The sequence below is a fragment of the Mizuhopecten yessoensis genome, unplaced genomic scaffold (assembly GCF_002113885.1).
Source record: "Mizuhopecten yessoensis strain PY_sf001 unplaced genomic scaffold, ASM211388v2 scaffold10743, whole genome shotgun sequence".
Taxonomy (NCBI): domain Eukaryota; kingdom Metazoa; phylum Mollusca; class Bivalvia; order Pectinida; family Pectinidae; genus Mizuhopecten; species Mizuhopecten yessoensis.
The window spans coordinates 288,318-309,388 of record NW_018408699.1 but is presented as its reverse complement, the minus strand read 5'-3'; the positions used below and the strand labels follow the sequence as shown (position 1 = coordinate 309,388).

Genomic DNA, 21,071 nt, shown 5'->3' with positions numbered 1-21,071 from the left:
TAAGTTTAACCACTGTATATTCATGAACATTAAGTAGTGGTCTCTTTTGTTTCTCACATTTCCTTTATAAGGTTTGTTTGTTTACAGATATGGCCTATCTGGCAGTGATGTGTTGGACAATGTAGCTTGTGCCCGAGCCTACAATAGCGATCACCAGTCGCAACTTCTCATACAGGCTGCAGCCATGATGTCCGAGTCAAGGTACTATCATCTCTGTTGTCAGAAATTCAGAGTGTTTAAGGTTTAGACAGATGTTATAGTTAAGTTTCTTGTCCTTAAAGCCTAGATTATTTTGCTGATTGGGTGGGGAGAATAAGAGACTTTATAGATGCATGAATCAATTACAAAGATTCAATATTAAATTATTGAAGATGATGTTTGTAATTTAAAATATTAAGGTAGATTTCAGGAATACCTCGGCTATTAAGTTTGTTTTACTTGTAGGTATGCTTTGCTGATAGTTGACAGTGCCACAGCCCTATACAGAACTGATTACTCAGGAAGAGGAGAGCTGTCTGCCAGACAGATGCATCTGGCACGCTTCTTAAGGATGCTACTTCGTCTGGCTGATGAGGTAATACAATCAAAAGTTTACTGTATTGAAGGTTGGAGTACTGTTTTATATTTACGATCATTTTTAGCTCACCTGGTCAGATGGACCATAGTGAGCTTATGCCGTGGCGCAGCGTCCGTCGTCAACTTTTTCTTTAAAACCTATCTCCTCCTAAACGCCAAAGAGGATTTCAACCAAATTTATTCTGAAGCATCAGTAGGGATGGGCAACCATTTCTTAAATAAATGAGGTTGGTTTGACCCCTGAGGTCAGGGGGGCAGGGCCCTGAAGGGGAACTTAGCTAAATTTGCTTTCAAACACATCTCCTAACACCAGAGAGGATTTCAACCAAATTTACTCTGAAACATCAGTAGGGATGGGCAATCATTTCTTAAATAAATGAGGTTGGTTTGACCCCTGAGGTCAGTGGGGCAGGGCCCTGAAGGGGAACTTAGCTAAATTTGCTTTCAAACACATCTCCTAACACCAGAGAGGATTTCAACCAAATTTACTCTGAAACATCAGTAGGGATGGGCAATCATTTCTTAAATAAATGAGGTTGGTTTGACCCCTGAGGTCAGTGGGGCAGGGCCCTGAAGGGGAACTTAGCTAAATTTGCTTTTTTAAATGCATCTCCTCCTAAACGCCAGAGAGGATTTCAACCAAATGTAGTCTGAAGCATCACTAGGGGAGGGCAATCATTTCTTAAATAAATGAGGTCGGTTCGACCCCTGAGGCCAGGGGGGCAGGGCCCTGAAGGGGAACTTAGCTAAATTTGCTTTTTTAAATGCATCTCCTCCTAAACGCCAGAGAGGATTTCAACCAAATGTAGTCTGAAGCATCACTAGGGGAGGGCAACCATTTCTTAAATAAATGAGGTCGGTTCGACCCCTGAGGCCAGGGGGGCAGGGCCCTGAAGGGGAACTTAGCTAAATTTGCTTTTTTAAATGCATCTCCTCCTAAACGCCAGAGAGGATTTCAACCAAATGTAGTCTGAAGCATCACTAGGGGAGGGCAACCATTTCTTAAATAAATGAGGTTGGTTTGACCCCTGAGGTCAGGGGGGCAGGGCCCTGAAGGGAAACTTAGCTAAATTTGCTTTCAAACGTATCTCCTCCTAACACCAGAGAGGATTTCAACCAAATTAAGTCTGAAGCATCAGCAGGAATGGGCAATCATTTTTTAAATAAATGAGGTTGGTTTGACCCCTGAGGTCGGGGGGCAGGGCCCTGAAGGGGAACTTAGCTAAATTTGCTTTCAAACGCATCTCCTCCTAAACGCCAGAGAGGATTTCAACCAAATTTAGTCTGAAGCATCACTTGGGGAGGGCAATCAAATCTTAAATAAATGAGGTTGGTTCGACCCCTGAGGCCAGGGGGGCATGGCCTTGAAGGGGAACTTAGCTAAATTTGCTTTCAAATGCATCTCCTCCTAAACGCCAGAGAGGATTTCAACCAAATGTAGTCTGAAGCATCACTAGGGGAGGGCAACCATTTCTTATTAGTCTGGAGCATCACTAGGGGAGGGCAATCATTTCTTAAATAAATGAGGTTGGTTCGACCCCTGAGGCCAGGGGGGCATGGCCTTGAAGGGGAACTTAGCTAAATTTGCTTTCAAACGCATCTCCTCCTAAACGCCAGAGAGGATTTCAACCAAATTTAGTCTGAAGCATCACCAGGGGAGGGCAACCATTTCTGAAATAAATGAGGTTGGTTCGACCCCTGAGGCCAGGGGGGCAGGGCCCTGAAGGGGAACTTAGCTAAATTTGCTTTCAAATGCATCTCCTCCTAAACACCAGAGAGGATTTCAACCAAATTTAGTCTGAAGCATCAGTAGGGATGGGCAATTATTTCTTAAATAAATGAGGTTGGTTTGACCCCTGAGGCCAGGGGGGCGGGCCCCTGAAGGGGAACTTAGCTAAATTTTCTTTAAAACGCATCTCCTCCTAAACGCTAAAGAAGATTTCAACCAAATTTGCTCTCAAACTTCATTTGGGGAGGGCAATCATTTCCTAAATAAATGAGACTGGTTCGACCCCTGAGGCTTGGAAGACAGGGCCCCAAAGAGGAAAATTATCTAATATTGTGCTTTAAGACGCTAATATCCCCTAATTGCCTGAGTGGATTGTACAAAATTTGATCAAAAACATTATTGAGGAAGAACAAACATTTCTTAATTGAATGAGGTCGATTTGACCCCAGCGGTCCTAAGAAATGGTACAGCACGATTATCATATTCTATGGTGTAGTTTTCATAAATTGTTAAAAATTGGTTTCTAGGTTTATAAAAGCTTATAGTTGAATGAAAATTTAAGTATTGTCTAATTACACCCTTTAATATGACATATTACTTGTTTCAAGATCTGTTAACATGGCAACTCAATGGAGGCCTCTGATTAGTTGAAAGTCAGTGCCCACTTGTATAAAACATCTCAAAGTTAAGGAAAATCTCAAGCAATGTATTGTCTATGGGAAATCTTAGACTTGAGGAAATCTTAGACTTGAGGAAATCTCAAGAGTTGAGATGTTTTATACAAGTGGGTCCAGATATTGTGGTCCCAGTTGGGTTAGAACATAGATCTTGTCTGGTTTTGAGGAAATTTCATATAAAGATGTACTAATGCATTCAGTTGTAATGACTTAAATATAAAACCAGGTGAGCAATACAGGTCCAATGGACCTCTTGTTTGTTGTTTATAATCATTGCTCAATACCAACACAAGGACACATTTCAAGATGAAAATTTATCATAATTTTAATCTTCAAAGTATGTAATGTTAGCAATTCCTTCACAAGATATGTGAAACAGTACTCACTTGATTCTGTAAAAAACCCACAAACATTTTGGATACTGGTAAAAATGTTTACATGTATGAAGGATTATAGTTATATTCTATGATTTCAGTTTGGTGTCGCTGTCGTGATAACAAATCAGGTGGTTGCTCAGGTTGATGGAGCAGCCATGTTCTCAGCTGATCCCAAGAAACCCATTGGAGGGAACATAATAGCCCATGCTTCCACTACTAGGTAATCCCCAGCATGATTGCTCCCAGACACAAAAAATGTTCAAGTTTTTAAAAACTTTGCTACGGGTGGCAGTACATGTACATGAAACCTTGACTTAATTATATGTTTTATATTTGTTCTTTTCCACTTTCAGATTATATCTAAGGAAAGGAAGAGGGGAAACCAGAATATGCAAGATATACGACTCGCCATGTTTGCCCGAGTCTGAGGCCATGTTTGCTATTAATGCAGATGGCATTGGTGATGCCAAAGACTGATCACAGCAATTGACAGGAGATCTTGGCTACATTACTGGACTCTACTGTAGACTGATCACAACAATTGACAGGAGATCCTGGCTACATTACTGGACTCTACTGTAGAGCTAGATACACAACATCAGTTGTCAAAAAATGACACGTCAACTTGTTGTGTTAAGTACTGGACACTACTGTAGTGCTGATACACAACATTGATGAGGCGGTCACTCATCAATAACTTGACTCGACTGTGGTGCTGAAGTTGATTCATTTATGAACCTATCAAGTTGATTATCATACTTGCCTTGACTGTAATGTGCGAACACATCATAAATAAGCTGAAGACAGCCATTTGTGAAATTGACCATGATGTAGAGCTGATAAATACCATTAACGAGACAGCTGCCTGTTAAGTTGTTTAAAATGATGGCCTTTGCTGTGGAGCTTATTCACAATAATATGATGGATTGAGGTCCTAAACGTTTCCACAGGAGTGATGTAAATCAGGAGACTGAATCCCTGTAGAAGTGAAAGCTTACTGGACTCCAGCAGCATAGGTCGTAATTGCTGTTCAGATTTTTTCTGTGGAATGAAGGCATTTTAAATCTGCTTATGTGACTTGTTCCAAACTGAATGTGAGAAGAGGAACAGAGATGTGTTGTGTATAATTGTCCTCTGTTAATCTATATAGCAGTCAGTTATACAAGATCTTAATTAAATTTGTATGTCATATTTTATAAAGCATTGTATTGCACTCCCTCTATGTGTGACATTATACCTGGTGATTGTGTTGAGTGAAACATAATACAGTTTTACTCTTATCGTTGAATAATTACAACACTGACCATGTACAAGAAGTCGCTGTAGGGATATAAATAGTATTGTTTTTCATGATGTTCGTGAAAGTTAACTGCCAGCATGTGTGATGTGTGCAGTTTATGCAGAGGCAGAAATCGTGGATCGTGATTAGTTGTTCATTGAAAACACATTAAATCTTAACTTGTATATTGATTTGACTTCTTTCACATTTTTAGTTCACCTGCCATGACATGTCATTTGTCGTTCATCTGGCATCAACTTATTTTCTTTTAGCAACGTCAGAATTTTTCGGCCATTAGCATGATGGGATAAAGGGCTATCAGGCCTGTTTAAGTAAATGACCTATTAGTAAACCCACTTTCAAGGTTATAGGGTCGATTTGTTTAAACCTTATCCTAAATAATGAACAAGCCAAGGATGATGCTTGCTGGTGGCATGCTGGGTTGAAGGGCTATAAAGTTTGTTTGAATACATTACCTTGACTTTCATGTACTGTCAGGTTCACAGGGATCAAATATGTGAAAACATTCAGATGACTTCTTCAGGATGACCAAGGTGTCTAGGGTCATGATATTGACCAGTTGCATGCTGGGATAAAGGTCTATCAGGTTGTTTGCAAACCTTAACCAGTTTCAACAAGGTCAAGGCTTTAATAAACATATTAAACAGAAAGGTCAAGGCTTAATCATATTAAACAAACATTGTCTTTCGAAAATCAAGGATGCTTAAGGTCATGATATGAGGCCTGTAGCTTAATGGAGAGTAGTTTTATAAAGTGTGCGGTCTCCAAAAATGATTCATAAGGTGTAGTTTGATAGAAACTTCCTGTATTCATATGTTTTTTCATCATGTGTAGAGTAATGATATTTAAATTTGACCTTTGTCCTCTTTGAAGGTCATTGATGTGAGACGAAAATGGTTTGACAAAACTTGAAGAAAAAGCATTTACAGAAAATCGAAAAGAATTTACCAGTCTTTATCCTGTAGAAAAGTCATGATAAGATACTCACGATTCACCTGTTAGCTCCCTGGCATTTTCTCAACATGTATACATTTATTAGCTCACCTGGTACCAGCGTCCATTAACTTTTCCATTTAAAACGCTACTAGATTTGAACAGGTTTATGAATTTTGACTAAATTTGGCCTGGAGCATCCTTAGGCAAAGGGGACTCAATTTTGTATAATCAGGGTGTGGCCGGCCTTTGGGAAGAAGGACAGGGCCCAATAGGGGAACATATGGTTAATCTTAAAAAAATCCTCTCCTGCTGTACCATTGGAGGAATTTTAACCATATCGAGAGCATCCTTTGGCAAAAGGAAGGCAGTTTTGTATAAACAGAAAATGTGGCCATGGGAGGGTGCAGAGGGGTGGGGCCTAATAGGATAAATTGAGGTTAAGCTTTTAAAATCCTTCTCCTTCCGTAAATTGGAGTTATTAAAACCCTTCCGTAAATTGGAGTTATTAAAACCGAATTTTGTTCCGAGCATCATCTGGCAAGGGGGGCTCTATTTGTTTTAACAGAGATTGTAGTCCCCCTGGGAGCAAAGGGAAGGGGTCCAGTAGGAGGGAAATAGTAGTAAATATTTAAATCTTTAAACCAAATTTTGTGTAAAGTATTCTTTGGCAAAAGGGACTCAATTTTGTATAAATGGAGGGTTGATTTAGGGGGCAGAGGGGTGGGGCACAATAGAGATTAATGTATAAAATCCAACCCCAATTCATGGGGGGGACCTAAGGAGGGACGGGTGTTGTTAATGGGCAGAGCCAATATTTAGAAATAGTTGCAGTAGTATATGAAATACGAATAATTTTCCGTGGTTGCTTTATTATCCAGGTGAGCAATACAGGCCCTTTGGGCCTCTTTTCTTAATTCAACTGGCTATCCAGCAGACATTCACTAATATATTTATACATGAAATGAAAATAAATCTATTGTATCAATATCATTTTGTGGAAGGAAAACGGGAAATATGAAATATTGTCATAAAAAATTATGACATTATAAACATCATAAAAATTGGCTCTTTTGTAGAACCATTGCAGACACTCACCAATTTTAGTAAGGGTTGCTTCCCTTAGCATTGCATCTATTAAGTAAATATTGTAAGTAATTGTATACTGTAAATCTAAATGGAGCTTTTGCATTCATGATCCCAACACTTGAACCATAACCATACGCAAAATAATATATTAAATTCATCATAAATTGGTTTCGATAAAAAGACCACATATGACAGAGCTACACCGTACTGACGGGTAGCTCTGATGTCGCACCTGTCATGCCTATTTATAAATAGCCCAGGGTTTCCCAGCGATTGACACGGTCAGCACATAAACAGTGGTCAGACATTTATTGTTTTATGACTCCAAAAGAAGAGGTATGTAACCTGTCTTCTTTGCTTACACATTCGATAAAAATTAATATGAATTGTAGAAATTAACCCGTGGCACCCTACTATGTTTTGAGGACGCGGTACAGTCCCTTTCCGTAGTCAAGGTAAACAATGTACCAAAGAAAGTTACTCTCCATTTTAGGGCGATTACCTTTTTCGAGATGGTTTTGTAGTAGTGTGTAAAAGTGTGTACAATAATTAGTAATTGCGCAAAAACAAGGCAATGAAATGATGGATCGATCGATAAAACCATGTGTTTATTTCTAGCAAACAAAATGGAAGTGATAGAAGTGCTGACGTAAACAAATGTTAAAGCCCCACCGTCCCTCATGCGAGGGTAGCGGTATTTGAATCATTGTTTAATGTTTTATGATTACCAAACATGGAGTGGCCAGTATACCTCGTTTGTGTTCAACCACATGTGTAAATAGTCGTAAAATTTGGAAGTAAACTCTTATTAAAAAGGTTAACGAAATCTCTTGGGTAAACCGGAACCCATTGAACTGTTAATCGGATTTCAATTTCATTAGCCCAATTAAAATTAAACAAGGATTGAATACTTATGTGTAAATGCATGTGATATATAGTATTTCAAATATCATAATTAGTTTTGTTTTAAATAATGTTAAACCAGTTACATACAGGATGATTAAACTGACACCGTTGTTAATCTCAACGTATGTATAAAACCCGGCCGACCAATTTAACGTTATTATTGTAATTAAACACTAATTCTGCTTTAGATAGGATCCGTCAAAGGGCTCCTACGATATGGAAACGAAATAATATCCTTTATCTCATAATCAAGAATTTGTAGTTAACATTTTTATTCAGCAAACAACCCAGCTGGGTTTCTCTAAGAGACAATCGTAGGCGCTCGGTTGTTATTGATTCTCTTGTGTAACTTTGTTAAAGATATTGATTGCTTTATAGATTATTTGCCTACAAAACTTATCTGTATTGTATCTGACTTACAATCCTCGGGTATGAGCGCCTACCTATTGAAAGATAAACTAAGGGAAATGCATGACCTATCATAAAAGTGGCATGTTAATTTAAACCCTAGCTAAATAGTGACATTGATTGTCCGGAACAAAATAGGCTACCAATTCAGCCTTCTTTGAATAATACCCGATGACGCGCCACAAATACATTGGTGACTCTATCTCAGCTTATATAGGGGCTGGATCGGATATACACAATTGTACAATATATTATTATGTACTATCTTTGTGTAGACAGAAAACTAGTCATTATCTGTGAATATAAAAAAGCTCGTCTCTAGGCAATAGAAAACTGGTCATTATCTGTGAATATAAAAAAGACTGTCTCAAGGCAATAGAAAACTGGTCATTATCTGTGAATATAAAAAAGCTCGTCTCAAGGCAATAGAAAACTGGTCATTATCTGTGAATATAAAAAGAGACTGTCTCAAGGCAACAGAAAACTGGTCATTATCTGTGAATATATAAAGATCCTCTCAGGGCAACCCATTCACGCGGTACATTGAATCGACTTTGTAAAGATCAGAATCCAATTGTTAAGTATACTGATGACCACTCGTCGGAATCAAATAGTTGGGAAAGGTCTTTGAAAGAATCGATCGACGAGTCAAATGCTGTTGTGTTTAAAAATAAATAAATAAAGTTCATAACAACTACCTTGGTACATGTGGAACTTTGGTGAGAAATGAAAGATGTTCAATAGACATGAAATGTGGTAGGTACTTTCCAAATGAACGAAAAAATGCTCGAAAAGTAAGGCAGCGTAACTTGTATCAGAAAGTCGAGAAAAAAATCCACACATTAAATCACCATTCGGCAAGTTCATCCATTTGGGAATCATGCCTGTGTTCAAAACAGAAAAGCAACAATGCAATGTACCTATTAGCTCATTCAACCCTGAAGACACATTTTAACTCTTCCAATTCAAAGGTTGGAATAGTTCATTATGGTATTTCAGTGTGAATTACTTACACCCTCAATACAAATTTGCAACTGTTGGCTACAACGGGTGATGTCTTGTTATATTACTTAATAGTACTTCACGTAAACTGTGCCAGAACAATGGAACAAGAATAATACGGCCCAATGCTTGTTTGATAAATTCAATATACAAACATACAGTATAAAACATTTATATAAATGTCCAATATATCCAAATATCAAACTTTGGAAAGTTACTTATCAATGAATCTGGAAGTTATATATCAATGATAACACTCTGAAAATATATTTTATACTCAAATTGCTGATTGTTACAACGCTTTCATCTTTCAGGGAATACATTTAATGAAAACTGTTTGAAGGGGGACTGATTGACGACCAGAAGCATAAGGAAACCTACATGGCAGGACATACCCTAAGCAGTCGTGACAGCCGGGGGGCAAATAACGGCAGCAGAAGGAACCATGTCGGCTCACATCAACGTGCAGGTTTTAAAGACACGGATCCCGCGTCGACACACCAGTCATTGCACACACGTCATAGTGACGGGCCCAGATATCAAACTAGGGGGGTTTCCAAGTTATCTGGAGGAAGTTCCACACTGACAAAGTTGGGAAGAGGTATGTTTTCAAAGAAGAGTCCGAGGCGGGGAGAGTTTCCTGAAGCCAAGGAACCACCCCTTAAACTGCCCTCGATTCAGAGTACCTCAGAAAACAAAGCGCTAAAATTCAACAATAAGAAGCAGACATCGATCGGTTCTAGGCAGGACAAGGGTGGACATATCTTACTTAGTGATGACGATCTTGATGGTCCCCCTGCACGGGCACACCATTCATCCCACACAGATATTAGTAGAAACCATCTGAATGAAAGTTATGATAGACATGGAATGATATATTTAGGTCCCCTTGCATCCCACTCAAAAATTCCAATAGATAATCAGGATGGAACTGGAAGGATAGATTTAGGTCCTCACGCACGGGCACAGCATTCATCCCACACACATATGAGTAGGCAATCAAGTTATCAATCTGGTGGGATTTCCAAATTGGGAAAAAGTACGTCACAAAACCACCGTGTGGTATATCCAAACCCTACGTCTAGACCAGTCGACTCAAAGCCGGACAGGCGCGGACAACTCCTTTCACGTGAGGTCGTTCTAGAGGCAAGGTTTGATGGTACCGGAAGTAAACTTACCGACTCCAATCGACCGACATTATCTAACAACACGCGTCAGTTAAGGGCACACCAGGCAGCTCACACAAGTAACAGTACGCAGGGATTCAAACCGGTTCAAGGTGCAATAAATGCTGGTACCGGAATCACACCTATCGTCGCTGGTGAACAATCATTTCCTGACAACATGCACCATCTAATTGGACACCAGGCAGCTCACACAAGTAACAGTATGCAGGGATTCAAACCGGTTCAAGGTGCAATAAATGCTGGTACCGGAATCACACCTATCGTCGGTGGTGAACCATCATTTCCTGATAACATGCACCATCTAATTGGACACCAGGCAGCTCATACAAGTAACAGTACGCAGGGATTCAAACCGGTTCAAGGTGCAATAAATGCTGGTACCGGAATCACACCTATCGTCGGTGGTGAACCATCATTTCCTGATAACATGCACCATCTAATTGGACACCAGGCAGCTCATACAAGTAACAGTACGCAGGGATTCAAACCGGTTCAAGGTGCAATAAATGCTGGTACCGGAATCACACCTATCGTCGGTGGTGAACCATCATTTCCTGATAACATGCACCATCTAATTGGACACCAGGCAGCTCATACAAGTAACAGTACGCAGGGATTCAAACCGGTTCAAGGTGCAATAAATGCTGGTACCGGAATCACACCTATCGTCGGTGGTGAACCATCATTTCCTGATAACATGCACCATCTAATTGGACACCAGGCAGCTCATACAAGTAACAGTACGCAGGGATTCAAACCGGTTCAAGGTGCAATAAATGCTGGTACCGGAATCACACCTATCGTCGGTGGTGAACCATCATTTCCTGATAACATGCACCATCTAATTGGACACCAGGCAGCTCATACAAGTAACAGTACGCAGGGATTCAAACCGGTTCAAGGTGCAATAAATGCTGGTACCGGAATCACACCTATCGACGCCAGTGAACCATCATTTTCCGACGACATGCAATTTCTATTTGGACACCAGGCAGCTCATACAAGTAACAGTACGCAGGGATTCAAACCGATCAAAACTCACATGGCGCTCTCTTAACCGGTCAAATCTCACATGGCGCTCTCTAAACCGGTCAAATTTCACATGGCGCTCTCTAAACCGCGCAATGGTCTTTGAAATGAACATAACAGGACACTAGAGAATTGGGAGCGGGGATTGATGATAAAACACACAGAAATGTCAAACACTTGGCAAACAAATCTTCAACAGACAGGCAGAACAATTTTGCAAAATAAAAACGCCATTAAGTCGTACTAAACTCACAGAAATCGGCGTTATTTACTTCTTGGTGGCGAAGAAAAGAAAAGCACATCAAAGATGGTAAGCCTCAGAACCAGGAACTTAATGGTGGATAATTTAAGGAGTTGGAACAAAGTATGTATGTTTACAAATACAGTGGATCGGCAGAGTAAAAGTTAAAGACATCCTTCATGGATTAATGACATATTAACCTATATAAACAATGTTGAACAGACAGGCTCGCATTACTTCAAAGACAATACGACAACGTGTCGTTTTCGCAGAATTTTCTCACAGTGATGTATTCATCCGCGCGTCAACGGCTTGAAATTGACAATCCGCATTAAAAATACAGTATGCTGTTTTGTCGTTATATATCTTGTTTTGATCTTGTTAGATTCTTATTCCATATCTATTTGAGGTCCCCGAAGGGACATTTGTAGACTTAGCGAAATCGAATAGTTTTTCGGTCTAAATCATCCAAACCTCAGTTAAGGCAGAGACGTATACGTCTCTGGTTGAGGCTAATGCCTCAGTTGGGTTCATGTTACAGATTCCTAGTGTCCGACTTAAATAACCTGATCTCGCTCAGTTACAGGTAATAGATTGTATTAGTCCATTAACCTGATCTCGCTCAGTTACAGGCAATAGATTGTATTAAACCTGATATCGCTCAGTTACAGGTAATAGATTTATTAGTCCCTTGACAAACAACAAATAGCCATCAAAAAGGAAAACCGAATCGAAACACCAATGAGGAGGTCCAGAAAACAACACGATCGGTCCTACCAAATCCAGGCATGTAAAATAGACCCAAGAAAATATTCATTCTTCCCTCGAACAATAAAAGACTGGAACGAACTTGACTCAAAAACTGTGAACTCGACAAACTTGGAAACCTTTAAGAAAACTCAACGAATTGGAACTAAAAAAGCTTAAACTTTTAACAGACCCCGAACCCACTAGGCTTAAGGCTGGTTGGTCGAATCAACCAGCTTTAAACGTCTGACACTACATCAGTGTTTTTTAACTTTTTAACTTTTACAATCTAAACTTTTCAATTGTGTGTTCACCTGCGCATTGTGTATCATAAACATTGCATAATCTTCGATAAGACGAAGGAGGCAATTATATGGAAGAAGAAGAAGTAACCTGACCTAGCTTAGTTACAGGTAATAGATTGTATTAGTCCCTTAACCTGATATCGCTCAGTTACAGGTAATAGATTGTATTAGTCCCTTAACCTGATATCGCTCAGTTACAGGCAATAGATTGTAAAAGTCCCTTAACCTGACCTAGCTGAGTTACAGGTAATAGATTGTATTAGTCCCTTAACCTGATCTCGCTCAGTTACAGGTAATAGATTGTATTAGTCCCTTAACCTGATATCGCTCAGTTACAGGTAATAGATTGTATTAGTCCCTTAACCTGATATCGCTCAGTTACAGGTAATAGATTGTATTAGTCCCTTAACCTGATATCGCTCAGTTACAGGTAATAGATTGTATTAGTCCCTTAACCTGATATCGCTCAGTTACAGGTAATAGATTGTATTAGTCCCTTAACCTGATATCGCTCAGTTACAGGTAATAGATTGTATTAGTCCCTTAACCTGATATCGCTCAGTTACAGGTAATAGATTGTATTAGTCCCTTAACCTGATATCGCTCAGTTACAGGTAATAGATTGTATTAGTCCCTTAACCTGATATCGCTCAGTTACAGGTAATAGATTGTATTAGTCCCTTAACCTGATATCGCTCAGTTACAGGTAATAGATTGTATTAGTCCCTTAACCTGATATCGCTCAGTTACAGGTAATAGATTGTATTAGTCCCTTAACCTGATATCGCTCAGTTACAGGTAATAGATTGTATTAGTCCCTTAACCTGATATCGCTCAGTTACAGGTAATAGATTGTATTAGTCCCTTAACCTGATATCGCTCAGTTACAGGTAATAGATTGTATTAGTCCCTTAACCTGATATCGCTCAGTTACAGGTAATAGATTGTATTAGTCCCTTAACCTGATATCGCTCAGTTACAGGTAATAGATTGTATTAGTCCCTTAACCTGATATCGCTCAGTTACAGGTAATAGATTGTATTAGTCCCTTAACCTGATATCGCTCAGTTACAGGTAATAGATTGTATTAGTCCCTTAACCTGATATCGCTCAGTTACAGGTAATAGATTGTATTAGTCCCTTAACCTGATATCGCTCAGTTACAGGTAATAGATTGTATTAGTCCCTTAACCTGATATCGCTCAGTTACAGGTAATAGATTGTATTAGTCCCTTAACCTGATATCGCTCAGTTACAGGTAATAGATTGTATTAGTCCCTTAACCTGATATCGCTCAGTTACAGGTAATAGATTGTATTAGTCCCTTAACCTGATATCGCTCAGTTACAGGTAATAGATTGTATTAGTCCCTTAACCTGATATCGCTCAGTTACAGGTAATAGATTGTATTAGTCCCTTAACCTGATATCGCTCAGTTACAGGTAATAGATTGTATTAGTCCCTTAACCTGATATCGCTCAGTTACAGGTAATAGATTGTATTAGTCCCTTAACCTGATATCGCTCAGTTACAGGTAATAGATTGTATTAGTCCCTTAACCTGATATCGCTCAGTTACAGGTAATAGATTGTATTAGTCCCTTAACCTGATATCGCTCAGTTACAGGTAATAGATTGTATTAGTCCCTTAACCTGATATCGCTCAGTTACAGGTAATAGATTGTATTAGTCCCTTAACCTGATCTCGCTCAGTTACAGGCAATAGATTGTATTAGTCCCTTAACCTGATCTAGCTGAGTCACAGGTAATATATTTTATTAGTCCCTTAACCTGATCTCGCTCAGTTACAGGTAATAGATTGTATTAGTCCCTTAACCTGATCTCGCTCAGTTACAGGCAATAGATTGTATTAAACCCGATATCGCTCAGTTACAGGTAATAGATTGTATAAGTCCCTTAACCTGATCTCGCTCAGTTACAGGTAATAGATTGTATTAGTCCCTTAACCTGATATCGCTCAGTTACAGGTAATAGATTGTATTAGTCCCTTAACCTGATCTCGCTCAGTTACAGGCAATAGATTGTATTAGTCCCTTAACCTGATCTCGCTCAGTTACAGGCAATAGATTGTATTAGTCCCTTAATCTGATCTCGCTCAGTTACAGGCAGTAGATTGTATTAGTCCCTTAACCTGATATCGCTCAGTTCCAGGCAATATATTGTATTAGTCCCTTGACCTGATCTCGCTCAGTTCTAGGCAATATATTTTATTAGTCCCTTAACCTGATCTCGCTCAGTTACAGGCAATATATTGTATTCGTCCCTTAACCTGATCTTGCTCAGTTACTGGCAGTAGATTGTATTAGTCCCTTAACCTGATCTCGCTCAGTTACAGGGAATATATTGTATTAGTCCCTTAATCTGATCTCGCTCAGTTACAGGCAGTAGATTGTATTAGTCCCTTAACCTGATCTCGCTCAGTTACAGGCAATAGATTGTATTAGTCCCTTAATCTGATCCCGCTCAGTTACAGGTAATAGATTGAATTAGTCCCTTAACCTGATCTCGCTCAGTTACAGGCAGTAGATTGTATTAGTCCCTTAACCTGATATCGCTCAGTTACAGGTAATAGATTGTATTAGTCCCTTGACCTGATCTCGCTCAGTTCTAGGCGATAGATTGTATTAGTCCCTTAATCTGATCTCGCTCAGTTACAGGCAATATATTGTATTAGTCCCTTAACCTGATATCGCTCAGTTACAGGTAATATATTGTATAAGTCCCTTAACCTGATCTCGCTCAGTTACAGGTAATAGATTGTATAAGTCCCTTAACCTGATCTCGCTCAGTTACAGGTAATACATTGTATTAGTCCCTACTAAACATTCAAGCCACTGACACGTCGTTTCGTAATCAACGATATTTCGTAAGGCAGCATTTTCAGTTTTCTCGTTATCTTTCGTGATTGTATGTGTACTTCTGGTACAGCCTATGAATAGATTTGTAGGATGTTTTATTTGCATGTTTACTTGTATTGATCCATCAAAACGAAAAGGCAGCCGGCAACGCAACAACAAATGAACACAAAAATAAATACAAAAAACACATCTTCGGATGAAGCGGAGAGGATATTGTATGGAAGAATAGCTTGTGTTTTAGTGAAACCTACCTTAATTAGTGTGTTTCCTTCAAGTATTGAGAACTATTCAATATATGAATCCATGATTTTGTATTTTTATTTCGTTTTGTTAAGTTTTAAACATATCAAATGTGTTGTGCAACAAAAGAGAACAGGCACACGCTTCCTCAATCGAGAAACGCCGTTTCCTTCATGTTTTTGTGGTAATATGCATCCGGTGTCACATGTTAGACGTTCTGATTAGAGTACAGGATGTGCCGACGCAAACTTTCATAATATCTCGCCAAAGACTCGAAATCGACTAGACTCGTAAGGTCACAAACTACAAACAGTATAGGGTACAGGAACTGATCGACATGAACAGCTAATAAACCAGTTTTTTTTTTTTTAAGATTTGATAGATTTCCATGTATACATCTTGTTCGTCTAGTATTTACCGCTTCAAATGGTTAACGTTACTGAGATATATCATAGCTTAAATGTTCTCCAAGACAATAGGCCTCTTACTACCTAGCAATACACACAATATCAGCCAGAGAGAAAGATTGAGAATTCTTCGATCCAGATCATAAGAGTTGCATGTATTCGCGTGGTATGGAGGCCGTCAATTTTAGCAGAGACGTATAATACAGAAACCATTTTTTATCATAATAGACTGGCCCCCATAGTCTCTATGGCCACATATTAGTTGAAACATTCCATTACCTTTCTAACTCTAGTAGAAACAGGTCCCTTTGGCAGCTTCCAACACATTGTACCCCAGTTATGCTGAACGGGAGTTTCCAGCAATCAAAAGCCAAACTGTCAGGAATCATGGTGCTGTAGAAATCGTTTAAAGTTTTTAACTCATTTGACTGTGTCCCTAAAAGTTGGTTATGGTAATTTATTAAACAAGGTTGATGGATCCTTGTCCCAGCAAGCTTACATGGCACATCACCTGACTCTGTGATTATTACTTTTATGGTTCCGTTCCATAGAAGAAGTTTTCCATAGGAAAGGTAGAATCGCTAAAGCACACACTTTGAGGGGCAATGTAATGATAAGAAAACAGTTTTTGCATGTATTTTTTTTAATTCATAAAATAGCATAAAAAATGTTTTAGGTTCTTCTTTAGACAAAATCTGTTTATAAGTAGTGGTACAATAGTATCTATTAAACATACAATACAATTCTATTGTGTACAGGTGGTGTTTGTATTCTTTTTTCCACATTATTGTAAATTTAAATTAATACATGAAATATGAAGACTATGATAGAAATGGAATACACTTATTGTGTTCTTCCAAATCTCATCTGGAAGGATTGTAGGCTGTACCAGGACCACAAAACTACATGCATGGAGTCGACTTAAAAAAAAGGTCAAGCAGAACCTCCTCCTGGAAACAGTGCTGTAAAAGCACTACCTGGCTGACACTGTTCAATCTTTGCATCTTTTTACCAAAGCTGTAACAGTATGGCAATACAATCACCATCAAATAATTCCTAATATGGTGACAGGTTTTGGATTGTTTTGAATGATTTCCATGCATGGATATATTCACTGCTGAATATAAAAATGGAAAAAAATATTATCTGATCCACATTTGATTACAAAGTGAATAAACAGACTTTTCATGCACAAATGTAAAATACATTGCATGAATAATGTTTGTTCCTGTGTGATATTGCATGGATTTTTCTGAAAGCTTAGTGTAATGATATCTTAAGTGACCAGCAGTATACACCAAGGTTATACTGCTTAAGTCTACAGTTTAATGGCCAATCGATCACATTGTAATGTGGTTGTAGACCAAGGCAGGCCAGCCAAGAAAGGAAATCAATAAGGTAGAATAGATGTAGATCGTTTTATCTCCCGAGAGATCAAGATTGCTTCATTTTACATTTTGTTGTCCACCTTTTGGCCTTCATATAAACTTATACAAACTCTGGACACATAAACCATCTACGATCCCTGTAAACATACACAATACACATTTGGTGATATTTTAATGGTTTCATCTTTTAAGATGAACATTATTTTCACGTCTTTTTTAAAAAGGTACCCGGTTTACAAATGATCTATGATACATGATTATGTTTAACATTATGCAGAGTTAAGGAAATAGTTTTTAAACTTTATACAGTTTTACAGGAATACTTTTTAACAGTTTTTAAACATTTTAAATGCTAACCTTTCTTTTTGTCCATGACATATGTGGAATTAGTATGACAAAACCTTTTACAAAGTTTTTATTTCTTTTTTTAAGAATGAACACAAAAGTTTCCTGTCCACAGGGTGTGACACTGTACATTAATGTGACAGGTGACAGATGTCTGACAAAACAATAGTAGCTTAACTGTGGTCACATGTTAGTTACAACTACTTTATTTTGTTCATGTTTCATGTACAAATGGCATCCACTTGTGGTATTTAAAGAGAAAGGTCAGAAGTTGTTTCCTATTCAGATGTCACCACAACTTTTTGTAACTTTTTAATAGTGAAATACTAATGATAGTAATTGAGAATCAAATACATGTCAGCCTTGAGCTTTTGTATATTATGCATAAAATGTTAATATTATTTTTGGCAATACATTTTTTAATTTGTTACAAACTGTGAAAAACTTAAAAAATATAATACAACCTACATTATGCATTTGGTTTACAAGTTGAAAAAGAAATAAAATTTGAATGCATTTTCAAACCCTCATATTATAGCAACAGAAATATTTATCACAGAAAAAATGCGTCAATGTAATATTACATTAAAACAAATACATGTATACAATAGCAAAACAAATCTGTAAGTTACATGGTTGCTCTGCATGTTTAAATTGATGGGTAAATATGGGTATTTCAATCTGACATTTACAATATTACCACAGTTATGCCCTTCTTTAGGACACATATCACAATAAATGAAATCACCATTTGTTAGTGCTTTTTCATCCCCAGAACAGGAGGGAGTGAATTGGAAGGAGAGTAATCCGGCACCTATTGTACTCGTTACGATTGCTATTTCTCCATTGAATCAAACCATGGCAGCTCATACAAATACAAGAGAGTTCTAAATTCTGATTAACACAATTGCAATATGGCACACTCTGGTTAAAAATACAAGTACTGGTGTATATAAAATATCTTAACAAAAAGAGTATTATTGTTTTAATCTGGAATATGTCTATGCTATATATGAACACATGAGATAATGGATGAAAGAGGCAAATCATGATTCAACATAAGAAATTTTCCTGAAGACCCCCCCCCCCCATCAAGATATTCATAAATTATCAGGGTAAACCAGTAATGAAGCTGTCTGAAGTAGGGCCAGCATCACTGGTGTAAAAAATTGGTAATTATGTTTCAACTTATTATATCGATGTAGTCAAAATAAATAAATAATTGTAATATATTTGATTATAACTGTGCTTTAGGTAAAGAGTACCATTAAGTTAAGACTTACTGCCATTTTAACTATTATGAAAGTCATTTTCTGCCGATACATACTTTGTATAAATCACATCTTGCAGTGCAGTTTACAGAAACTTCATTAAGAAATCAAAATAAAGAAAAAAACAAGAACTACAGGGGCTGAACTTCGTACATATACCATGCTAATCCTTCACTCTACCAATGCTATTATTTAGGATTTACAGATGTACATCATAAAAATGAGAGATGAATTCTTTGACAAGGGAAGTAACTCTATGCCAGAAAAACTCTCTTTGTCGTTTGTACAGCTTTGAAGTGGTACCCTTTACCTTATTACACAAAACATTCACGTAGAAAATTCAAAGAACAACATTCATCTGGAAATATTCTGATTAAATACCTATTGTACAGATAATAGTTTTGATTATAACATCCATTTCCTTATTTACCCGTATATCTACTTCTGTTAGGGTTCTATTTCCATCACATACATGTACATCATGTGGTTACTCTCCAATACATTTCTACTTGCAGTGCAATTAGAAGGACCATTAATTCATATCAGAATTCTTATTCTTAAACATTCTTACATAAAGCATTAAATGAATGGCTCTCTATAATCTATAGCTTATGGAGTTATAAATAGATGTGCATAAACAGAAACTGATCAAAAGTCAGTCCTTAGAATTTGCTTAAAGACAAAACTTTTTTCCTCATCAACCAACTGATTTTTCAAAATACTTGATTTCAAATTCAGTTTACCAAAGGAGGGAAATCACAGCCGATAAAAAAATGCATGCTAATCATTTCAAACAACAGCCCCAGTGATATTTATCAGCTTTACATCATCGTGCTTCCATATAAACACATACATTTTGGTTGTTATTTTCCATGTTACTAAGCTAAAACAGAAATTACAAAATAATAAAAAATAAATAAAATGATCTTGACTCAAACAGCACAAGTTCTGTGGAATAACTTTTACACGTTTAACTTGTGGAGAACTGTGGGGGCAAGTAACTAATAGTGTGGGGACAAGAACAAGTAACTAATAGTGTGGGGACAAGTAACTAATAGTGTAAAACACATAAAATGACAACTATTTGGTGGGATTGATATCAGCTGGGTAAAACAAAATGGCCCTACTAACCAGTCGGCAGGTAAATACAAAATGGTTCTACTAACCAGATGGCAGGTAAATACAAAATGGTTCTACTAATCAGTCGGCAGGTAAATACAAAATGGTTCTACTAACCAGTCGGCAGGTAAATACAAAATGGTTCTACTAATCAGTCGGCAGGTAAATACAAAATGGTTCTACTAATCAGTCGACAGGTAAATACAAAATGGTTCTAATAAACAGTCGACAGGTAAATACAAAATGGTTCTACTAGTCAGTCGACAGGTAAATACAAAATGGTTCTAATAAACAGTCGGCAGGTAAATATACAAGAGGCCCATGGGCCTTAACGGTCACCTGAGTCCTACAGTATTTATTTTTGTTGTTGAAATATGTACCAATTTGAGTAAAAAATAGTTAAGTATAATGTTAACTTAACTTTGTCAGGACCATGAGCTGATCATTCCTAGACCGATTTTAAATAAGATCGGCCTATTAGAAATTGCTTTTAAGTTTAGAATAGGTATTTACAAAATAGCGGCTGTGGTGGCCATATTGGATTTCTGATCAACCGGAAAAATAACAACACTTTGTCAGGACCATGAGGCGATCATTCCTACCAACTTTCAGTTCAATCGGTCCAGCAGAACTTGACTTTAAGTTTGAAATAGGTTTTCAAAATGGCGGCCGTGGCGGCCATATTGGATTTCTGATCGACCCGAAAAATAACAACACTTTGTCAGGACCATGAGGCGATCATTCCTACCAACTTTCAGTTCAATCGGTCCAGCAGAACTTGACTTTAAGTTTGAAATAGGTTTTCAAAATGGCGGCCGTGGCGGCCATATTGGATTTCTGATCGACCCGAAAAATAACAACACTTTGTCAGGACCATGAGGCGATCATTCCTACCAACTTTCAGTTCAATCGGCCCA

At 37.9% G+C, this 21,071-nt stretch overlaps 2 protein-coding genes across 3 annotated transcripts; both read left to right on the top strand.

Moving 5' to 3' along the window:
• Positions 1–87: 87 nt before the first annotated feature.
• LOC110462060 (DNA repair protein RAD51 homolog A) lies at positions 88–4,829 on the top strand (the record flags this gene model as incomplete). The annotated part of the gene is made up of 4 exons (XM_021515844.1): positions 88–201; positions 445–574; positions 3,458–3,579; positions 3,713–4,829. Coding segments are annotated over 4 exons (490 nt in total), but the record flags the coding sequence as incomplete, so codon positions are not given.
• A 2,091-nt stretch (positions 4,830–6,920) lies between these two features.
• Positions 6,921–11,798, top strand: LOC110462061. 2 transcript variants are annotated; one of them, XM_021515846.1, is made up of 2 exons: positions 6,921–6,962; positions 9,312–11,798. In XM_021515846.1, the coding sequence occupies exon 2, from the start codon at positions 9,379–9,381 to the stop codon at positions 11,239–11,241; it is 1,863 nt and encodes a 620-aa protein (XP_021371521.1). In that variant the 5' UTR covers positions 6,921–6,962; positions 9,312–9,378; the 3' UTR covers positions 11,242–11,798. The 2 variants fall into 2 exon arrangements, with proteins under 2 accessions (XP_021371521.1, XP_021371520.1); XM_021515845.1 differs by having other exon boundaries at positions 6,939–7,017.
• The last annotated feature ends 9,273 nt before the right edge of the window (positions 11,799–21,071 follow it).